The following is a 23,261-nucleotide window of genomic DNA, read 5'->3' on the forward strand; positions in this document are numbered from 1 at the left end:
CACGTAGTCTGCTCTTTTTCTATTTTCTCAAGGTTAAAGCACCTTTCAACAACTAATTTAGAAACCTAAGTATAGTGACTGATAATTGCCTAGAGAAAACCCACAGCTGTTTAAGTAACCTTAAAATTGTGGCAAAACTGACAAATACGATTAGCAATGTTAATAAGCTAAGAAGATGGAAAGACAGGAGCAGATGACAGAGTGGAAAGATGGAGGTAGCAAGAAATCATAAAAGAATAGAATGTTTAAGAAAAAAAAAAAACAGAATGTTCATGGTTGCTTTGAATTTACAGTGCTTTTTCTTTCAAGCAAAGTCTCCCTCTTTTATTACTTACTCTCTGAATTATCAGCAGAATGTGTGCTTTGCAGGTTGAATAATTCAAATACATTTGTTCAGCCCCTAATTCACATCTGATTTTGAAAAAAGGCAGCTATTTGGCAATAGTATTTAAGAAAAACCATCAAGTTTTGCCGATTCTAAGGCACAATTTGATTTGCAGTACTTTTTAGAAGTCAGTTTTAAACGTACTTCTGTTTTACTGTAATTACTTTGGGAATTTATTTACCCGTCTTTGTACCCTTGTAATGCCTAGTCACTCAAATATATTACACAAGAGACCCTCTTTCTGGGTTTAGTGACCCACCATTATCAAAAACAAAACAAAGCCAAAAAAAACCCGGAGAAGTATTTAATATGTTATTATTACTAATTATATTTATCTGGCTAATGTTCATAGCCAACTTTGCAAACAACTTCTTTGGGATAATTAAATGGGGCTGGGTAAATAAGAGAAATTAGTTGAGTGTTAGGTGGAAAATATTTAGTTATCTGTGTCCTTCCCACTATTTAAAGCATCAGATGAAATTTAGAAAATTATTGTAGTATCTTTTGAAATTCTACTCTGCATTTGGGAAATTGGCAAGTTGTTTTTTGCCTCTGGTGTTTTATGCAGATTTTAATGATTGTTGTGATAAATCCCCAGAAGTTTGTTTTCAGAAACCATAGAGACTATGAACTCTGAATGTGACAGCGTTGAAAGATGTGGTGAGCCACACGTTGGAAGCATTTCTTGTTATTTAATGTTTTCTGTTCTGGATTATTGACTGTTCTCCCTGTTGAAAAATTGGTCTCTGGTGACATGGTAGAGGTCACACGTTGCCTATTATTGTTTTGCTTCTTTGATCTTACACAAGGATTGCCTCTGGTAATTATACTAGTTCCAGAGAGTCTTGACAAGAGGTGTTTATTTTACAGAAGAATTTCTGGCATTTCAAGGAAGAAAGTAAAGATTTCCAGTGGTAACTTGTACTTCTTTGTTACAAAGGAAAAATAGCATTGTAATCATGATAGTTTTTTATCATTATTATGAAATTAGTTAGCATAGTACAATAACTATTTCTAAAACAATTTAATATATATTGCATATCTGTAAGTATATTGCTAAAAAGGGTAAATTTTAGGATTAAGTTACTAGGGTTGGGTTTTTATTTGAATACCTAAAATACTTTTGACTTTACAAACTATCAAAAGAAATTCTTCCAGCCTGGCCAACATGGTGAAACCCTGTCTCTACTAAATAAATACAAAAATTAGCTGAGCATGGTGGCACGCGCCTGTAATCCCAGCTACTCAGGAGGCTGAGGCAGGAGAATCGCTTGAACCCAGGAGGCGGAGGTTGCAGTGAGCCATGATTGCACCACTACACTCCAGCCTAGGCAGCAGAGCGAGACTCTATCTCAAAAAAAAAAAAAGAAAAGAGAAAAAATAAATTTTTCCAAATTTCCAAATTTAAATGTACAAAACTATTAAAGGAGTTTAAAAGTTTTGTCTTTTAATCTGTTTGCAGTTTCTAAACATCCTCAGCAAGAAGGATGAATAAAAATGAAATAAAACACTTCTGTTTTGAAGGCATGGTTAGCTTTGTGCTTTTATGGAATGTGCTTGGGAAGAGATACCTCTTCAGACCTGTTTAATATATAATTGGATAAGACACAAAAGCTCAATTTATTCATTTTTTTGTTACTCAGTTCCAGCATTAAACAAAATATATGTCCCCGAAAACTCACAATCTACTGGGGGAAGTTAGACAGATACTAGACCAAACTAACTATAATGGAGAGTGACAAATATCAATTTAAAAGAATAAATGAAATGCTCAGAGAGCACAAAAGAGAGAGAACAAGAATATATAATTGTTTAATATTTTGGATTTGAGACTCTGAAAACTTACAGGAAGTATGTTTGGTTTCCTTGTCTAAGAGTCATACATTATTCCCTCTCATCAGGCAATATTTTTAATAGAGAAAGAGCATGTAAGCAGAAATACAGTAACAAATAATTTTCTTATACAAAGAGTAAGAGACAGTCATAATCTATCCTATACAATCATTTTACAGATGAAGAAATTGAGCTTGAGAGCAGTTAGGGGACTTGTTCAAGGTCACATCAGTAGGGACACAGCCAGGCCTCTTAGAACTTAAGAAATCTTTTATCTCTCAATCATTGTACATACTCTAGAGTTGTACTGTTCAGTATGACAGCTACTAGTCACATGTAGCTATTTAAATTAATTACAGCTGGGCGCAGTGGCTCACGCCTGTAATTCCACACTTTGGGAGGCTGAGGCGGGTGGATTGCTTGAGGCCAAGGTTTCGAGACCAGCCTTGCCAGCATGGTGAAATCCCATCTCTACAAAAATTATGAAAATTACCTGGGCAGGTGGCACATGCCTCTAATCTCAGGTACTTGGGAGGCTGAGGCATGATGCAAGGAGAATCGCTTGAGCCCCCGAGGTGGAGGTTGCAGTGAGCTGAGATCATGCTACTGCACTCCAGCCTGGGCAACAGAGTAAGACTTTGTGTCAAAAGAAAAAAAAAATTAATTACAATAAAATAAAATTGAAATTTTAGTTCCTTAGTCACACTGGCCACATTTTAAGTGTTCAACTGTCACTTGTGGCTAGTGGCTACCATACTGGACAGTCCAGAATATGAACATTTTCATTATCTTAGATAATTCTGTTGAGCAGTGCTGTTCTTGGTGTCAAGGTCATCTCATGATTTGTATATATGATTGCACAGTTTCTTAATAAACAAATTGTATATAGTGCCAAATAGCAGCCTTTGGAACTTTTACATTATTTGTTCCTAGAAACAAGGCTCCAGAATCTACTGTAGTGTCCAACTCCTATAAAGGAAAGAATGCATCTTACTTTTCTTCATATCCTCAGTGTGGCATAATGATACATTTTTTTTTTTTTTAAATTTAAAAATAGTCACTGCTGGCCGGGCGTGGTGGCTCATGCCTGTAATCCCAGCACTTTGGGAGGCCGAGGCAGGTGGATCATGAGGTCAGGAGGTCAAGACCATCCTGGCTTACATGGGGAAACCCTGTCTCTACTATAAATACAAAAAATTAACTGGGTGTGGTGGTGGGCACCTATAGACCCAGCTACTCGGGAGGCTGAGGCAGGAGAATGGCGTGAACGTGGGAGGCAGAGCTTGCAGTGAGCCGAGATTGTGCCACTGCACCCTAGCCTGGGCGACAGTGTGAGACTCCGTCTCAAAAAAAAAAAAAAAAAAAAAAAAAAAAGGCGCTACTATGACTACCAACATGTTCTGCACTTTTTTTTCTGTGCCAGGGATTATTCTAAAAGCTTATGGCCAGGCGCGGTGGCTCACACCTGTAATCCCAGCACTCTGGGGGGCTGAGGTGGGTGGATCACAAGGTCAGGAGATCGAGACCATCCTGGCTAACATGGTGAAACCCCATCTCTACTAAAAATACATAAAAAATTAGCCGGTGTCGTGCCAGGCGCCTGTAGTCCCAGCTACTAGGGAGGCTGAGGCAGGAGAATGGCATGAACCCAGAAGGCAGAGGTTGCAGTGAGCTGAGATGGCGCCACTGCACTCCAGCCTGGGCGACAGAGCAAGACTCCATCTCAAAAAAAAAAAAAAATTATTACTGTATGTAAAATCTCATGTATTTTCACAAAAATCTATGAAATTGAAAGTACTATCTCCATTTTATAGATGAAAGATTGAACAATTTGCCCAATATCATACTAGGAGTAGGTGGGTACAAGATTTGAATTAAGGTCATTGGACTCCTGAGTCAATGTAATTAATCCCTATGACAGTAGAATTTCTATAAATGCTGAGTGAATAATTGTTAAAATTTAGAAAGTGACATCTGTAAAGGAAAAGGTAATAGAAAACTAGGAAGTTATACAAGTTTGTCTTTTTTTTTTTTTGAGACAGAGTCTTGCTCCGTTGTCCAGGCTGAAGTTCAGTGGCATGATCTCGGCTCACTGCAACCTCCGCCTCCCGGATTCAAGTAGTTCTCTGCCTCAGTGTCCTGAGTAGCTAGGATTACAGGCCACGGCGCCCGGCCCCAAATTTGTCTTTTTAGTACTACACTTGACACATGAGATTTTTTTGCAATTTTTTTTGTTTTGTTTTTTAGCTCATCAGCTATCGTTAGTGTATTTTATGTGTGTCTTAGAACACTTCTTCCAGTGTGGCCCAAGATGTCTTTGAATGTGACCCAACACAAATTTGTAAACTTTCTTAAAACATGATGAGATTTTTGCCAGGTGCAGTGGCTCATGCCTGTAATCCCAGCACTTTGGGAGGCCGAGGCGGGTGCATCACCAGAGGTCTGGAGTTCAAGACCAGCCTGAGACCGATATGGAGCAACCCCGTCTCTATTAAAAGTACAAAATTAGCTGAGCGTGGTGGCGCCTGTAATCCCAGCTAGTTGGGAGGCTGAGGCAGGAGAACCACTTGAACCCGGGAGGTGGAGGTTGCGGTGAGCCAAGATCACACCAAAACAACAAAAAATTATGATTTTTTTTTTTGCTCTTTCTTTCTTTCTTTCTTTCTTTCTTTCTTTCTTTCTTTCTTTCTTTCTTTCTTTCTTTCTTTTTCTTTCTTTCTTTCTCTCTTTCTCTCTCTCTCTCTCTTTCTTTCTTTCTTTCTTTCTTTCTCTCTTTCTCTCTTTCTCTCTCTCTCTCTCTCTTTCTCTCTCTCTCTTTCTTTCTTTCTTTCTCTCTCTCTCTCTCTTTCTCTCTCTCTTTCTCTCTCTCTTTCTCTCTCTCTTTCTTTTCTTTTCTTTCTTTCTTTCTTTCTTTCTTTCTTTCCTTTTCTTTTCTTTTCTTTTCTTTCTTTCTTTCTTTCCTCTCATCAGCTATTGTTAGTGTTAGTGTATTTTATGTGTGGCCCAAGGCATTTCTTCTTCTTCCAGTGTGGTCCAGGGAAGGCAAAAGATTGGACACCCCTGTTCTAGAGGGGTGACTAAATTCTTGACACCCTTTGATAGGGATGCTTCCTAGATGGTGAGTGTGCTTCATATCGTCTCCACTAAGAAGGCACGCAGCATCTCACTGCCTCACGTTTAGTGATGCTAAGCTCAGCCAGCGGGTTCAGGAGGTGACAGCGTGATCTCTCCATTATAAAGTTCCCCATCAACCTTCTGTCTCATGGTTTCACTGACTACCATTGCCTGCGTGAATTTTTCATTAGGGGTTACAAAGTGGTAATTTTATAATTCTGTCATTCCTTGCCCCCCTCCTTTTTTTTTTTTTTGAGACAGTTTTGCCCTTGTCCCCTAGGCTGGAGTGCAGTGGTGCTATCTTGGCTCACTGCAACCTCCGTGTCCCAGGTTCATGCGATTCTCCTGCCTCAGCCTCCCGAGTAGTTGGGACTGCAGGTGCCTGCCACCACGCCTAGCTAATTTTTTGTATTTTTAGTACCGACGGAGTTTCACCGTGTTAGCGAGGATGGTCTCGATCTCCTGACCTCATGATCCACCCGCCTCGGCCTCCCAAAGTGCTGGGATTACAAGCGTGAGCCACTGTGCTTGGCCCTCTTTGACCATTTTTTAGCTGGAATTCTTCTTTTAAAAAAATTCAAACTCTCAATAATCAGGACTATTTGGTTACTTGGAAGTACAGAAACAGCAGAATAAATGCTTTGCTCTTTTCAAAGTACAGAAAGAGGAGAATAAATGCTTTGCTCTTTTCTTTTCGCAGTACAGAAAGAGGAGAATAAATGCTTTGCTCTTTTCTTTTTGAAGTACAGAAAGAGCAGAATAAATGCTTTGCTCTTTTCAAAGTACAGAAAGAAGAGAATAAATGCTTTGCTCTTTTCTTTTCTGCTTGTAGTACTCTGTTTTTGTCTTTCCAAAAGGAGCTCTTGCTTTTTCTCCTTTAGTAGTAAAATTAATTTGTGAATTTTTATATTTTAAATATGCTTCAGTCAGTTGGATCTATTCTCTTTTTTGTTTGGTTTCTCTAATCTTTAGCCTATGGGAGCTCTTCAAACAGTCTCCTATGTCTTTTAACGTGCTTCATTAGTTCTTTTTTTTTTTTTTCTTGTCACCCAGGCTGGAGTGCAGTGGCACAATCACAGTTCACTGCAGCCTCCACCTCTCTGGCTCAAAGAATTCTCATGCCTCAGCCTCCTGAGTAGCTGGGACCACAGGCACACACCACCACATGCCCAGTTAATTTTTGTTTTTGTAGAGACAGGGTTTCGTCATGTTGCCCAGGCTGGTCTCAAACTCCTGGACTCAAGCCGTCTGCCTGCCTTGGCATCCCAAATTGCTGGGATTACAAGTGTGAGCCACTGCACCCGGCCTTATTAGTTCTTGATAACCTTTGCTTTCTTGTTCAGATGTTCGAGGCTCATCTTGCATATTCCCTGCCCCAGACTTGGAACCGGTCATACCTTGAAAAAGCTTGATTCATTTCAGTGTGGAAGGCATTAGGCCACTACAATCAGAGTATAGAAAGTGCTTATTAATAGTAATTGAATGTTATTGCTTCTCAGATTTTTCAGTAGACAAAGCTTAGAAATACTTATTTTAAAACTTTTTAAAAAATGAGTTACTACTTAGAATATGTACATCCCCATCTACCTGTACCACAGCTTACTTTGCTGTTAAAATCACACAACCTCAAATTAGTGTTTTAGATTCAGTTCTTTTTCTTTTAGCTTGTACATGATCTTTTAAAAATCAGTGTTTTTCTTGTTCTTCCTTGTCATTTCCTTTGTAAAAATAGTTTTAAAAATTAATGTTTATTTGTTCCAGATAGTTGGTATTAAAAGAAACTTTTATCAAAACCCCAAGTGTATACTTGAAAATATATTTATACTTAGTCAAAAGGGGAACTTTTTTTCTTCTTCTTTTTCTTTTTTTTTTTCCACACAGGGTCTCATTCTGTCAGCCAGGCTGGAGTACAGTGGCATGATCATGGCTCACTGCAGCCTCGACTTCCTGGGCTCAAGCACTTCTCCCACCTCAGCCTCCCGAGTAGCTGAGACTACAGGCACGCGCCACCAATCTTGGCTAATTTTTGATGTTAGGAGGTTTTTTGTTTGGTTTTGGTTTTGGTTTTGGTTTTTTTGAGACAAGAGTCTCACTCTGTTGCCCAGGCTGGAATGCAGTGGCACGATCTTGGCTCACTGCAACCTCCACCTCCTGGGTTCAAGCGATTCTTCTGCCTCAGCTTCTCCGAGTAGCTGGGATTACAGGTGCCCACCACCATGCCCGGCTAATTTTTGTATTTTTAGTAGAGACGGGTTTCACCATCTTGGCCAGGCTGGTCTCGAACTTCTGACCTCGTGATTTGCCCACCTCAGCCTCCCAAAGTGCTGGGATTACAGGCGTGAGCCACCGCGCCTGGCCCTGATGTGAGGAGTTTTTTAATAGAGAGGTAGGGTTATTTTGTTGTGATTTTTAAAATTGTTATTTGGCTTTGTGACTCTTAGGCTTGTATCTTAAGTTAAAATTTCCTTTTCAGCCTGTCTTGCAACTGTTATATATAGAGATGAGGCCACATCAGCAAACAAACATTTTCTTTTCTGATTTTTTTCTTTGGCGGTCGGCAATTTTGTAGTACATTATGGAGTATCCATTTACCCAACTGGGCCATCTTGGTCAGTGGTTTAGTAGCTTAATGGTCTGAGTGATAAAGATATCACCTAAGAGAGCTGCCTGTGAGCCAAACTGATTTGATTCTACCCTGTCTTACCTATTTCCTTGTAGACTGATCTTAGGCAAGTTCCTTAACTTCTCTAAGCCTCAGTTATCTTGAAAATGTGAGTAATAATAGTGCTTGCTCGGCACTTAGTTAGCTCTCCATGGTACTCTTGCAATCGTTGAAGGGATGCTTTCTTTCACATTTTTTGACAATAACTACCACCACCACCATCACCAGCACCACCACCACCACCACCACCGTCACTACTACTAGTAATAATAACAACAGCTACTATTATATTAACTGCCAGTAATGCCTGCCATTGTAACACGTGCTTCACATACAACTTTAACTACAAGTCAGACTATATATTCTGAAATCAATGCTTTAATTGTAAAAAGTATTTGAGAGTTAAGGGAAAATTTTATCACTGAGGAGGGCATTTCTCTCTCTCTCTGCTGTATACTTTAAAAAATTTTTTTTGAGACAGAGTTTTGTTCTTGTTGCCCAGGCTGGAGTGCAGTGGCGTGATCTCAGTTCACTGCAACCTCTACTCCAGGGTTCAAGTGATTCTCCTGCCTCAATCTCCCTAGTACCTGGGGTTACAGGTGCCTGCTACCGTGCCTGGCTATTTTTTGTGTTTGTAGTAGAGACGGGGTTTTGCAATGTTGGCCAGGCTGGTCTCATGCTCCTGACTTCAGGTGATCTGCCCACCTCGGCCTCCCAAAGTGCTGGGATTACAGGTCAGAGCCACTGCACCCGGCCTCTCTGCTATGTACTTAATAAATACTATAGAAGTACAGTTTTAATAATAGAGTAATTATTAACTATGAAATATTTCACAAAAAGGAAATGAAAACATACAGATTAAGGAGTACTGTCCCTCAGAGTGCATTCCTATTCTTTTCCATTTTCAAAAGGCAAAAGAGGATTGAGGAGAGGCGTGGAAGCATTAGTGGGCAGCTGTTTCCCAAGCTACTCTTTTTTTTTAAATTTTTATTTCCAACCTCTGTAGCCCCCCTTCCTAAAGTCATCGGAGATAAAGGCTACCTGTTTTACCCACATCCCCATTCTGCAATTTTTCTTTCTGTGGAAAAAGGGAAAAGGATAGAGCAGAAAGGCTGCAAACCACAATGTTGTGGTGGTTTGTAGTTTATCCAGTCTGCATTTTGAGCAATGAATTAGTGATGCAGAAAGACTTGCTCATATTTTTTACTGTCCTTTTCTTAGACATTTTCTCAAAGTCACAGAAGTGCTTTTTCGTATCTCAGAGGTCTGTAGTGCTATGACAAAATATTTAATATAGTTTGTCCTTTTGTAATTTTACAATAAAAAATATGGAAAAGCAACGTAATGGAGTCTTATAAACTTGATGTCAGCCAGATACATACAATACATAAGTATATAGTGGAAACCACAAGGTGACTTTCTGTCTTTTTTTTTTTTTTTTTTTTTTTTTGAGATGGAGTCTCGCTCTGTCACTCAGGCTGGAGTGCAGTGGTGGGATCTCAGCTCACTGCAAGCTCCACCTCCCGGATTCACACCATTCTCCTGCCTCAGCCTCCCGAGTAGCTGGGACTACAGGCACCTGCCACCATGCCCGGCTAATTTTTTTTTCCATTTTTAGTAGAGATGGGATTTCACCGTGTTAGCCAGGATGGTCTCGATCTCCTGACCTCGTGATCTGCCCACCTTGGCCTCCTAAAGTGTTGGGATTACAGGCGTGAGCCACCGCGCCCGGCCCTTTTTTTTTTCTTCATAATTATGTCTCACAATCTACAGAAGTGACGTGAGCTTTTTGGGCCCCTCATTTCTTTGTTTTTGCTTTTTTTTTTTTTTTTTCCCTAAAAATAGGCCATGTGCGGTGGCTCACGCCTGTAACCCCAGCACTTTGGGAAGCTGAGGTGGTGGGTGGATCACCTGTGGTCAGGAGTTTGAGACCAGCCTGACCAACATGATGAAACCCTGTCTCTACTAAAAATACAAACATTAGCCATGTGTGGTGGCAGGCACCTGCAATCCCAGCTACTCGGGAGGCTGAGGCAGGAGAATCACTTGAACCGGGGAGGTAGAGGTTGCAGTGAGCCGAGATCGCACTCTTGTACTCCAGCCTGGGCAATGAGAATATAACTCCGTCTCAAGAAAAAATAGAGATAAGGTATCATTATGTTGCTGATCTCAAACTTCTGGTCTCAAGCAATCCTACCTCAGCCTCCCAAAATGATGGGATTACAGGCACAAGCCACCATGCCTGTCTAGAAGTCGCCTTTCTTTTTGCATTTGATGTAATGACTAGTTTCGAAAAGTATCTTTCTATCTTCTGCCTGAAGTCAAATTTATTCACATTGACTTCCAGTCAGGTGTTAAACCATCTCAGGCATGGGGGATCTTTGAGATTTAGAGGAAACGGAGACTGGTGGATAATGCCAACAATTTCAGTGACCCTGAATACCATGGCATATGACATTTAGAATATATTACACAGATGTCCTTTGAACTCCAACCTTCTTTGGGTAGCATTGGGATATCAAGGGCAGAACTCCATAGTCAGCACTAAGGAAGTCTGAGGTCAGTTATGTAATTCTTTACATTACCATTATTTATTTATTTTTATGTTTATTTTTTATTTTATTTTATTTTATTTTTTGAGATGGAGTCTTGCTGTGTTGCCCAGGCTGGAGTGAAGTGGTGCCATCTTAGCTCACTGCAACCTCAGGAGCTTCTCCTGCCTCAGCCTTCAGAATAGCTGGGACTACAGGAGCACGCCACCATGCCTGGTTATTTTTTTGTATTTTTAGTAGAGGCAGGGTTTCGCCATGTTGGCCAGGCTGTCTCAAACTCTTGACCTCAGGTGATCCGCCTGCCTCGGCCTCCCAAAGTGTGGGATTACAGGCGTGAGCCTCTGCACCTAGCCACCATTATCATTTTTTAAATGCCCTGTTATGTTTTTATTTGGAATAGAGTCAGCTTTTATTCTACCAAGTCTCAGCAGGGAATAGATACTTCCCGTTGTCTTCATCTGAGTATTGCTAATGCTCTTGTGGGATTGTGTATGTCTTCTATAATGGTGAAACTCCATTGCCCATTTTAAAATTAATTTAGGTTTTTTTTCTTTTCTTTTTTTTTTTTTTTTTTTTTAGGGACAGGATCTTGCTCTGTCACCCAGGCTGGAATGCAGTGGCACAATCATAGCTCACTGCAACTTCCAACTCCTGAGCTCAAGTGATCCTCCCTCCTCAGCCTTCCAAAGTGCTGGGATTTCAGGCATGAGCCACCAGGCCCAACCGGATTTAATATTTTTATTCAGTGTGATATTTATCTGTCGTTTATATATATTCTGTCATATTACTCCTTAAACTATAAGTTGAAGAGATTGAGATTATGTGATCCTCCCTATATAACTGAGTACTTTTTAAAATTAAACTAAAAAGACCTGTTGGAGAATGTACGTTTTCTAGATTTTCTTTTCTTTTTTTTTCTGAAAGGAGTTTCAGTCTTCTTGCCAGGCTGGAGTGCAATGGCGCGATCTTGGCTCACTGCAACCTCCGCCTCCTGTGTTCAAGCAATTCTCCTGCCTCAGCCTCCCAAGTAGCTGGGATTACAGGCAGGTGCCACCACACCTGGCTAATTTTGTATTTTTAGTAGAGAGGGAGTTTCTCCATGTTGGTCAGGCTGGTCTCAAACTCCCGACCTCAGGTCATACGCCCACCTTGGCCTCCCAAAGTACTGAGATTACAGGCATGAGCCACCACACTGAGAGGTTTTCAAGATTTTCAATGATGAAAGGAAGATAACTTGTTGGAGTGGTAATAGATTAAGAGGCGGCAATATTTCCAGACATTTGGTGCTCTAGAAAAAGCCTGAAAGTTCATATTTCAAGTTATTTCATTGTTCACAGATAAGCAATCCCATGGTTAACTCTGTGCTAGTTCCTGGTCCTTTTCTCTCTTTAGCAAAGAAGAAAGGTGAAATGGTTGTTGGATTTCGACTTAGATGCATAAACTAGTGGCACAGCCTATTTCTCCTCCAACCTCTACCCTGTTTTGATCACGTGTGGTGCTGCTGAAAAGTAAATTACTTTTGAGCTTTAAAAATTTTTAATGTTGCCGGGCACTGTGGCTCACACCTGTAATCCCAGCACTTTGGGAGGCTGAGGCGGGCGGATCACAAGGTCAGGAGTTCGAGACCATCACAGCCAACATGGGGCAGAACCCCGTCTCTGCTAAGCCACCCAAAAACAATTAAGCTGGAGGCATGAGTGGCGAGGCGCCTGTGAGTCCCAGCTACTTGGGAGGCTGAGGAGGCAGGATGGCGGGGCCGGGAGAGCGGGCTTTCTCCAGTGAGCGGAGATCATGCCACTGTACCTCCAGCCTGGGTGACAAAGCAAGACTCTGTCTCAAAAAAAAAAAAAGATTTTAATGTTTGTGTTGTATTGGTGGGGAGTCTTAGGAGCCTGGTCTAAAACTTGGTATTTCAGGAACATTTCAGTTGACAGACTTTGTTGATTTTCTTCTATTTCTTCATCTTTTAATTGGGTATTTTATATACATACGCAACTTGTAATTGGGTATTGTACATTTTGAGTATAATCTTTTTGTTAAAAGAAACCTGATAATTTAAATTCATGGCATTTTGGTTTTATTACCTATATGAGAAAAGTTGCCAAAATAGGACCCCGGCTTTTTCTCCAAATCATAGGAATCTCTAATAAAACTTTGACAAACCCAGCCACTCTGATGGAAATCACTGCATGCTACTCACTGCCACCACGAATCATATCAGAAGTCTTGTTTGCTATGTAAAAGTAGCTCAGGGGCACCGACATCCTCCACAGAGCTTTAGTGTGTGAGTCTGGGAAACTTGAGATAGAGTTGTGGATTCCCATGCATCACCTCTTCTGGGCTCATGAGTGGGCACACTGGGTGTTGGCACCCTTTCCTGATGAACACAGATGCATCCTCAGGGTTCTTCTCAACCAGTCCTCCAGGGACTCTCTCCAGGGAGTTAATCAGAGTTGGCATTCCAGATAAATTTTAAATTCTATCCCTCTCTTTGATAGAGGGGGGGCCTGAGATATTCTCAAAATTACCTGTCTTGAAATGAGATTTATCCAAGGTGAGGCTGTACAGTAAGAGTGCAGACTTTGTCATCACGTGGCTGGATCCTGAGTCCTGGCTCTATCCCTTGTTAGTTGAATGGTAGTGAACTGGTCACTTCGTGTCTTCAGGTTTTGGTTTTTGGTTTTGTTTTTTAATCTGTGAAGTGGAAAGAAGTCATACCTTCTTCAGAATACTGAGGATTAAATACAGCCATTTTTATAAAGTGCTTAGTAGACTATCTAGCCCAATAGTTCTCAGACTGTTAGTATTAGTACCCATTTATACTGTTAAAGATTATTGACCAGGTGTGGTGGCTCACACCTGTAATCGCGGCACTTTGGCCGAGGCAGGTGGATCACGAGGTCAGGAGTTCAAGACCAGCCTGGCCGAGATGGTGAAACCCTGTCTCTACTAAAAATACAGTAATTAGCCAGGCACAGTGGCAGGCGCCTGTAATCCCAGCTACTCAGGAGGCTGAGGCAGGAGAATTGCTTGAACCCAGGCGACAGAGATTGCAGTAAACTGAGATTGCACCACTGTACTCCAGACGAGGTGACAGAGTGAGACTCCATCTCAAAAAAAAAAAAAAAAAAAAAAAGATTATTGAGGACCCCATAGTTTTTGTTTATTAAAAATTAAAACTGAAAATTTTTACAAATATATGTTCTTTTAGAAATTATAATAAAACCCCACTATATATGAACAGAGATAGCATATTTTATGAAAAATAATTGTATTTGCCAAAGACAAGTTAGTGAGTAGCTTATGTGCTTCCGCATTCAACCAGTTGTAATATCACACATCCTGCAGATTCTGGAAAACTCCACGTACCTATATGAGTGAATCAGAGTGAAAAAGACAAATAATATCCAAGTAATAGTTTGATGATATGCTCAGGAATGGACAGCTGACCCATTTCTAGCCAGAGATTCAAGGAAAAGTTTGCTGGGAAGTGGCATTCCATTCCAAATAAAAAGACCAAGGTTTCTAAAAAGAAGGCCTTTTGCCCTTTTGATTATTTGGAATGTAGACATGATGCCTTGGTTTGTCACAGCTATTTGGGGACAAGATCGAGAGTAAAAGTCAACACATTCAGGGTGATGGAGCAGTATGACAGGAAGAGCTCTGTTCTTGAGAGCACTGTTGAACAGCCGAACCAGCTCCTACAAGTCTTACCTACCAGCTCTGAACAAAAAAAAATTTGTTTAAATAGTTTGAAATAGTTTTGGCTTGGTGTGGTGGCTCATGCCTATAATCCCAGCACTTTGGGAAGCCCAGGCAGGTGGATCACTTGAGGTCAGGAGTTCAAGACTAGCCTGGCCAACATGGGGAAACTGCATCTCTACTAAAAATACGAAAATTAGCCTGGTGTGCTGCCGTGTGCCTGTAGTCCCAGCTACTTGGGAGGCTGAGGAGAGTTGCTTGAACCTGGGAGGCGGAGGTTGCAGTGAGACAAGACTGTGCCACTGCACTCCAGCCTGGGTAATAGAGTGAGAGACACTGTGTCTCAAAAAAAATTAAAAAAGTTTGTCATGGTGCGTTGAAGAGATGAGGTCCCCTTTACAGGACCCTTTGAGTATCATTAGTCTAGCCACTAATTAGCACCCAGTAAATTGTTGTTGTTATTATTGTTATGGATAGATTTTTTTTTTTTTTTTTTTGAGACAGTTTCATCTTGTCGCCCAGGCTGGAGTGCAAATTAACCTAATCACTGCAGCCCTCCGATGATTCTCACCTCAGCTCCTGAGTAGCTGGGACTGTGGCTGCTATGCCTGGCTAATTTTGTGTCCTGGTCGGAGACGGGGTTTCACCATGTTAGCCAGACTGGTCTCAATCTCCTGACCTCATGATCCACCCGCTGCGGCCTCCCGAAGTGCTGGGATTACAGGTGTGAGCCACTATGCCCAGCCTATACATGGAAATTTTTATAACCAGCAAGTACTGTAGTATTATATAAATATTAGTGATGAGAAGTAAAGGTCATGGCTTCGAAGCTTTTTGCTATATACTTTCGTGAAGCGTCCCAAATAAGATTGTACTTCAGATGAAGCAAAAGAAACCACAGAGTTTTTCAAATACTAGTAATACATAAATGAATTATTCGAGTTGAAAAGGCTCAAGTCTTGCTTTCAGAAATTTAATTAAATATATAACCATAAAGCTTTCATTTTTTTTTCCAGAAGAGAGGCTTTTTCCCCCATCTAGAGTAATAGATCTTTGTAAAGAAAAAATTCATTACTTACTTTGAAACCACTGATAGAGTTTCTAGGGAGTTATAGTAGCCTCCTATAAAGGTGTCATGGCTACACTGTTAACCAGGTTGGGATTCATGATTGACAGGTCAGTCTTGATTTACTGGTTGGAGAGCCTTGACTTAAGCATTTATTACTGTTATAGATACAAAATCCCTTAAAGGGGCTTTTTGAGTTGGGTTTGGGCTGTGAAGACAAAAAGCACATGTGATATGATAAGTAACTTACACAAGCTGTCTTAAGATATCTGGGTAGTTCATATATTTCACATCTTAACAAGATATATGGACATAGTTTATATTAGCTCTACCTGTGCTTTGAGACATAGAACCTCTAATTATATTGATTTTATCCTTTCTTCTTTTTGTTGGGGATGGGTAGGTGTAGATCATGGGGAATTCGTATGCTGGGCAACTGAAATCTGCTCGATTTGAGGAAGCTCTCCACAACTCCATAGAAGCCTCACTCAGATGTAGTAGTGTGGTACCGCGGCCAATATTTTCCCAGCTGTACCTGGACCCTGACCAGCATCCTTTCTCATCTGCAGGTAAGTTTCTCAATCATACGTATTTCTGGATTCTTTCTTTCTTTCTTTTTTTTTTTTTTAGATGAAGTCTCCATCTGTCGCCCAGGCTGGAGTGCAGTGGTGTGATCTTGGCTCACTGCAACCTCCGCTTCCTGGGTTCAAGTGACTCTCCTGCCTCAGCCTCCTGAGTAGCTGGGACTACAGGCACACGCCACCAGGCCTGGCTAATTTTTTTGTATTTTTATTGGAGACAGGGTTTCACCATGTTGGTCAGGCAGGTCTTGAACTCCTGACCTTGTGATCTGCCCGCCTCAGCCTTTCAAAGTGCTGGGATTACAGGCGTGAGCCACCGCGCCCGGTCACTGGACTCCTTTTTTAAAAAGTGGGATTCTTGTTTTAGAAGTGGGGATTCCAAATCTTGGGACCTCTGAGATAAATTGGCTAAATGTTAGAAAATGCTAGACTTCTTTTCTTCAATTATGTCTTTCAGAACTGTGCATTTTTCCATAAGTATGTTTTTGTTAAATCTGCTATGATTTATTTGTTTATCCAGATGTCAAACCCAAGGTGGAGGATCTGGACAAAGATTTGGTAAACCGCTACACTCAAAATGGAAGTCTGGATTTTTCTAACAATCTAACAGTTAATGAAATGGAAGACGATGAAGACGATGAAGAAATGTCTGATTCAAACAGTCCACCAATTCCCTATTCACAAAAACCTGCCCCAGAAGGATCTTGCACTACAGATGGTGGGTTTCAGTTTTGTTTTCTTTTTGCTATTTTCTCTCTAATATTGTCTGACATATTTCTAATTATTACATGCGGTGCTCAAGGCTGGAAACTAGTAATTATGGCATGGAGAGGAATGAGAAATGATTATGCTCTCATTCACATTATCTCCTGTGACTTCACAACAGATGTCTGTAAGAAAGACAAGTATTATCATCTCATCTTATAGATAAAGAGACTGAAATTCACAGTTGTTGACTTCCCTGAGATGGTCTGTTTAGAATTGCCTTTGCAATTCTTGACCTGCCTTTGCAAAGCCAGGTCAAGGCTTTTCCAGTATTCCAAGTACTTTCTGCAAGAATGCTACTATTTTAGGACATTTTTTAGTGTTCCCTCTTCATACTTCTTTCTATTCCACCCCTGCCCTGCAGACAATCAGAGAGATATTAGATATTTCATATTTACTTTTTACATTTATTTTAAACACTCATCCAATACAGAGGATTAAAATATTTTATACATATTATAAATGTAAAAATTTATAGAGGATTAAAATGTGTATATTTTGATAATCCCTTTTTATTTATTAGGGTCAGCCTCCTCTTCCACTAAACCTTCACACTTTGTAAGAAAATCCTAGTATAAAGCATTTCCAGTATTTCATGGTTTTGGTGATATCATAACTTAAATTACACTCTCTTCCCTCCATTTAATAGTTTACTATGCTATTTTCTGATCATCCTGGCCTAATTAATTCGTGAATAATACTTTGTCCAGATTATCCAGAGTATTGTTCTTCTACCCAGAATGACTTGGACCTAGGATGATTTCAGTGCATGAACATTTTGGAGTGGGGGAAATGGAAGGAGAAGAAAAGGGATATAATTTCAGAACATTCCTCTTACAAAGCCTAAAGTGCAAATAATTAGAGAAAAACTAGAGCTTCAAATATGGAAAGCCAGAAAGCCCTGCTTGGGAGTTTTATTTTCTCTTGACTTTTTTTTTTTTTTTTTTTTTTTGACAATGTGATAAATAGTAAAGGAGTCAAAATCCCCTACCTAGGAGATGAGGAAACCTGAGTAATTCTCCTGGGAGCTTCTACGTGCCCAATTCACTAAAGATGGCCTCTAGCGATTAGTACTACGGCCCTGCCTGTAGCACATTATTCCTTATGAATTTGTTTATGATTGCTCAAACTTAATATAATATATATGGATTTATTCATTATTGACATAATACAGGCTTTAAGCCTGTGAAGGTGTAGGAGGTGACTAGCATTATGTTTCTTCTTACTTGCTTTACATCCATCTTCATGCCTTTTATTTAATTGAGCTGTCAACTCGTTTATCAGGTAACAAACTGGAAGGTGAAATAGTACTTAAAACGTTGTTGGATTCCCATTGAGAATCTTGTTATGTGTGAGAGTTACATAGAGTAAAATCTTTAGAGGATAACTTTCAAATATCTAATTTTATACCAAAAAATGGGAGAGAGGTTTCCACTTTTCCTGTGCCCTAGGTATGTTTTTAGTTTGCCTTGTAGGGTATCTGGCACTGGTGTTATTTATAAGCAGGTATGGAGAGCTGTTTACTGCCCACCAAGGTATAATCAACTCAGTGATCTAGAGATAGCCAGTATTTCTTAAACTTTAGAACGTGAAAATATGAGAGTATATGGGAAGGGTAATATTATTTTAAAGATAAAGGAGGTGTAGTTTTTTTTTTAACTGTCTCACTCAAGTTCAAGATTTAGATTCCAAGACAATTCAAAAACACTAGTCCTACACTTAGATTCCTATATCAGCTACTTTTGGTTCTTATGATTAATGTCCATTTTTTTCCCCTTTTAATTCACCTTGGGGGAAGGCATAGACAGCTTTTTTTTTTGGAGATGGAGTCTCACTCTGTGGCCCAGGGTGGAGTGCAGTGGCACGACCTCAGCTCACCGCAGCCTCCACCTCCCGGGTTCAAGCAGTTCTCTGCCCCAGCCTCCCAAGTTGCTGGAATAACAGGCGCCCACCACCAGGCCCGGCTAATTTTTGTATTTTTAGTAGAGACGAGGTTTCACCATTTTGACCAGGCTGGTCTTGAGCTCGTGACCTCATGATCCACCCTCCTCGGCTTCCAAAGTGTTGTGATTACAGGCGTGAGCCACTGTGCCCGGCCAGTAGCTCTTTTTTTTTTTTTTTTTTCGGAGTCTTGCTCTGTCACCCAGGCTGGAGTGCAGTGGTGTGATCTCGGCTCACTGCAAGCTCCACCTCCCAGGTTCACGCCATTCTCCTGCCTCAGCCTCCCGAGTAGCTGGGACTGCAGGCGTCCGCCACCATGCCTGGTTACTTTTTTATGTATTTTTAGTAGAGACAGGGTTTCACCGTGTTAGTTAGGATGGTCTTGATCTCCTGACCTTGTGATCCGCCTGCCTCGGCCTCCCAAAGCACTGGGATTACAGGCGTGAGCCACCGCGCCTGGCCAGTAGCTCTTTCAATTGGACTCATTTTAAGATAGTTCTAAGAGCCCTCTTACTCAAAGGGAGAACAGTTCTGAAATTTCTGAAATTTTCCTTACGAAAATGGCAATGAAATAGGGCAATATACTGCCTGGACTTATTTAAGCATACCACCTTCCCTTCATGGGAAATCCTCTATTTACTTAAGGCTCAAAGAAAGGTAAAGCTATTTTTAGAGGCAATTTAGATAAGCAAATACTTAACACCTGATGGGCTGCTGGGGTTTACCATTCAGATGTAAATTTTGGTTGCTAATTTCTTATGTAAATTATTGGAATAGTGTAGGTTCCTACCCTGCTGGGAGGCAGTTGATTGTCCAGAGTTAAGGACAACCAAATTTTAGGCCTCCAAATACTGCTTTGATTACTTTAGCTTGTGTTTATAGCTGTTTCTGTAAACTTTTCCCTTTGCCCCCTTTTAGTTTACTCTGTAACCTTCAAGTTGGAGATAATTGGAGAATGCAAATCTGTTTCTGTGAAGTGAAATCTTCAGCTGTTTTCTTAAAGAATTGCAGATGAAGTTTATAAAGAAGACCTATCTACTATTATTCCTTTTTAAAAAAATTAAAATCGTTTGCTCTGCAAGAGGCTTGGTTTTAGAGCAACATTTCAGTGTTGTCTTCAGAAAGTGAAATTATTTCAAGGGCAGATTTGTCAAATAAATTATTTGTATGCCCGTTATCACTAACTTATGTTTCTTTGCTTGTAGACTATAAACAGGCTTAGAGTCTTCCTTAGGATACTCTTAATCAGATCTTCTTATAGCCTCTAAAAGAAAGATCACATCGGTCCCTTAGAATTATTTAGATGTAATTCAGAATTACGCTGTTGTGGAGTCCTAAGGTTTTGTTCTGTTTTTCATTTAGTTTAAGGTTTTAATTGAGATTTAACATTTGATGTTTATTAGACTAGTAATCAGACATATTTCTTGTAGTGGAACTACCTGTCACACCGGATACCTGTCACACTGGATATTGGGATCCTATAAGTCTTGAGATAGAATATTTCATAGATTTTGTTTTTAGCTCTCCACTCTTTTTTACAGACGTATGCAGCTTATTTTCCATCTGAAAAAGCTAAATTAAATATTGCTCTTTGCATAATGTTTTTATTGTCATAGTGATCCCTGATGCTGTATTTTGTATATCATTAGCTGATCTGAATCCAAGCAATGAGGATTTGGAGGAAACAGTAAATAGATATATACTTTACAGCAATAGACCAGACCCTTGGCAGGCGAACTTATTCTTAGAATAACTACAGACTGAATTCATAAACTTTTGCTTGACTTAATGAGCATTTTTGACCTTGAGTTGATTTCTTCTGGACCCTGTTTTCTAGACTCAGCCCTGCTGTGCCTTTCTTTCCTAGTCTTTTCTTAATTAAATAGCCTGTATGGCTTGTGTTGGCAAATAGCTATGTGGTAAAAGATAGAATAGGACTATTTTATTTTATTTTTGAAGAACAGCTTTAAATTTGTGAAAATTAAGAAAATAGTAGTTTCTATATATCCTCACACAGTTTGCCCTATTATTAATATGTTAGTATAGTACGTTTGCTACAATTAATGAACCAATATTGATACTTTTTTATTAATTTTAATAACAACTAAAGTCCACAGTTTATTTGAGTTCCTTGGCTTTTTCCTAATATTCTTTTCCTGTTTCAGTGTCCCATCCAGGATATGGCATCAGATTTAATTGCTATGTCTCCTTAGGTGCCTTTTGACTATGACAGTTTCTCAGACTTTCCTTGTTTTTGATGACCTTGACCATTTGGGGAGTATTAGGCATATTTGTAGGAGATCCCCCTGTTGGAATTCATTTGATGTTTTTCTCCTTATGAGATTGGGGTTATGGGATCTGGGGAGGAAGATCACAGGGGTCAATTTTTATCATATTCCTTAAATTTTTACATATTATTTCAAGGGTACATACTATCAACATGATTTATCACTATTGCTGTTAACTTTGGTCACCTGGCTGAGGGACTGAAGGAGTGTTATCTCCACTCTCCTTCCACTGCATACTGTGTAAGGAATCCCCAGATCACACTTAAGGAGCAGGGAGTTACACTCCACATCCTTGAGGGCAGACTATGTAAATTATTTGAAATTCTACTGCATGGGAATTCATCTGTTCTCTCCCATTTATTGATGGGTTCATTCATTTATTTATGTCATTATGGCCATAAATGCCTACATTTATTTTATGTTTATAATCTAATACTAACTTATTTTGTTGCTCAAATTGTTCAGTTTTGGACATTGGGAGCTCTCAGTTGGTTCTTGTACCACTGTTACAAACCCCCATCATTATGGTGTGGGTTTGTTTTTTTTTTTTTCCATCAAATAGGACATTTTCTCTTTTCATTGGCACAGGTACCTCTTGACGTTGTTTTTTTTTTTTTTTTTAGGTGAAGGAGGCTAGAAATACACCTCTCATAGAATACAGTAATTGTTTAATAATTATTGCTTTTCACCTCTAGGTGTCCTCATATCATAAGTGGGAAAACCCTCAAAGATTGGAAAACTATTTGTGTGGATTGTGTGGTTTTCATTTTGCCACAGAAATTGCTCTGAAATAATCTCTCTTCCCTAGAAAATCCTGCTTTCCTCAGGCCTTCTCCACACTAACTGTGCCTTCTCTACTCTATCCCTCTTTAGCCCAGAAACAAAATTGTAACTTTTCCCCGTCAGTCTCCCTTTTGCAATGTATTGCTTGAGAAATCTCAACAGAAATGTCAGTCTGTGAGCATGGATTACTTTTGCAGCTTGTCAAAACTTTAATTTTAAGGACTCATTAGCAAGGATGAAATAGGTGAATGCTGACACAGTCAATGGCCGGCAGGAGCTGGTGTATCAAATGATACTCGGAAATCAATCTCAAAAGGCCACAGGGAAGGCAAGTGATAGGACCCAGCAAAAGTAGATAAGGAAGAAGTTATAGGAGAGTTCTCCATCAGACTAGAGGAGGGCAAAACAGTATACAGTCATGTGCCAAATAACACCATTTCGGTCAATGACTGACTGCATATACGACGTTGGTTGGTTCCAAAGCTGAAAAATGTCTGTTGCCTGATGACATTGTAGCTATTGTAAAGTAGTGCAGTGCATCACTCATGTGTTTGTGGTGTTGCTGACGTAAAGAAACCTACTGCACTGCCAGTCATATAAAAGTATAGCACATGCAATTAGGTATACCACATGATATTAGGTAATAAATGACTGTGTTATTTCAGTGTGTACTCCTGCTACTTATTTAAAAAAAAAAAAAAAAAAAAGTTTACTGTGAAACAGCCTCAGGCAGGTCCTTCTGGAGGTATTCCGGAAGATGGCGTTATTATCATAGGAGATGACCCTCCAAGCATGTTATTGCCCTAAAGACCTTCCAGTGGGACAAGATACGGAGGTGGAAGACACTGATCTTGATGATTCTGACCCTGTGTAGGCCTAGGCTAATGTCTGTGTTTGTGCCTCAGTTTTTAACAAAAAAGTTTTTTTGTTGTTGTTTTTTGTTTTGTTTTGTTTTGTTTTGTTTTTGAGACGGAGTCTCGCTCTGTTGCCAGACTGGAGTGCAGTGGCGCAATCTTAGCTCACTGCGATCTCCGCCTCCTGGGTTCAAGTGATTCTCCTGCCTCAGCCTCCTGAGTAGCTGGGACTACAGGCGCCCACCACCATGCCCAGCTAGTTTTTGTAATTTTAGTGGAGCTGGGGTTTCACCATGTTGGCCAGGATGGTCTCGATCTCTTGACCTTGTGGTCCACCCGCCTTGGCCTCCCAAAGTGCTGGGATTACAGGCGCGAGCCACTATGCCTGGCCAACAAAAAAGTTTAAAAAGTTTAAAAAAAAAAAGTAATACAAAAAAGCCTTGCCGGGCGCGGTGGCTCAAGCCTGTAATCCCAGCACTTTGGGAGGCCGAGACGGGCGGATCACGAGGTCAGGAGATCGAGACCATCCTGGCTAACACGGTGAAACCCCGTCTCTACTAAAAATACAAAAAAACTAGCCGGGTGAGGTGGCGGGCGCCTGTAGTCCCAGCTACTCGGGAGGCTGAGGCAGGAGAATGGCATAAACCTGGGAGACAGAGCTTGCAGTGAGCTGAGATCCGGCCACTGTACTCCAGCCTGGGTGACAGAGCGAGACTCCGTCTCAAAAAAAAAAAA

At 40.3% G+C, this 23,261-nt stretch overlaps 1 protein-coding gene across 4 annotated transcripts in view; it reads left to right on the forward strand.

Annotated features, from left to right (window-relative positions):
* The window catches only part of GREB1L (GREB1 like retinoic acid receptor coactivator), a 295,664-nt gene that overhangs the window by 138,108 nt on the left and 134,295 nt on the right, over positions 1-23,261 (forward strand). For all 4 annotated transcript variants that reach the window (XM_031658935.1, XM_031658936.1, XM_031658933.1 and 1 more), the window contains exons 3-4: positions 15,718-15,883; positions 16,416-16,613. In XM_031658935.1, coding sequence (XP_031514795.1) covers positions 15,727-15,883; positions 16,416-16,613 — 355 coding nt within the window. In that variant the 5' untranslated portion in view covers positions 15,718-15,726. The remainder of the gene's footprint in view (positions 1-15,717; positions 15,884-16,415; positions 16,614-23,261) is intronic.

Source organism: Papio anubis, chromosome 19 (genome assembly GCF_008728515.1).
Source record: "Papio anubis isolate 15944 chromosome 19, Panubis1.0, whole genome shotgun sequence".
In the NCBI taxonomy this organism is placed as follows: Eukaryota; Metazoa; Chordata; class Mammalia; order Primates; family Cercopithecidae; genus Papio; species Papio anubis.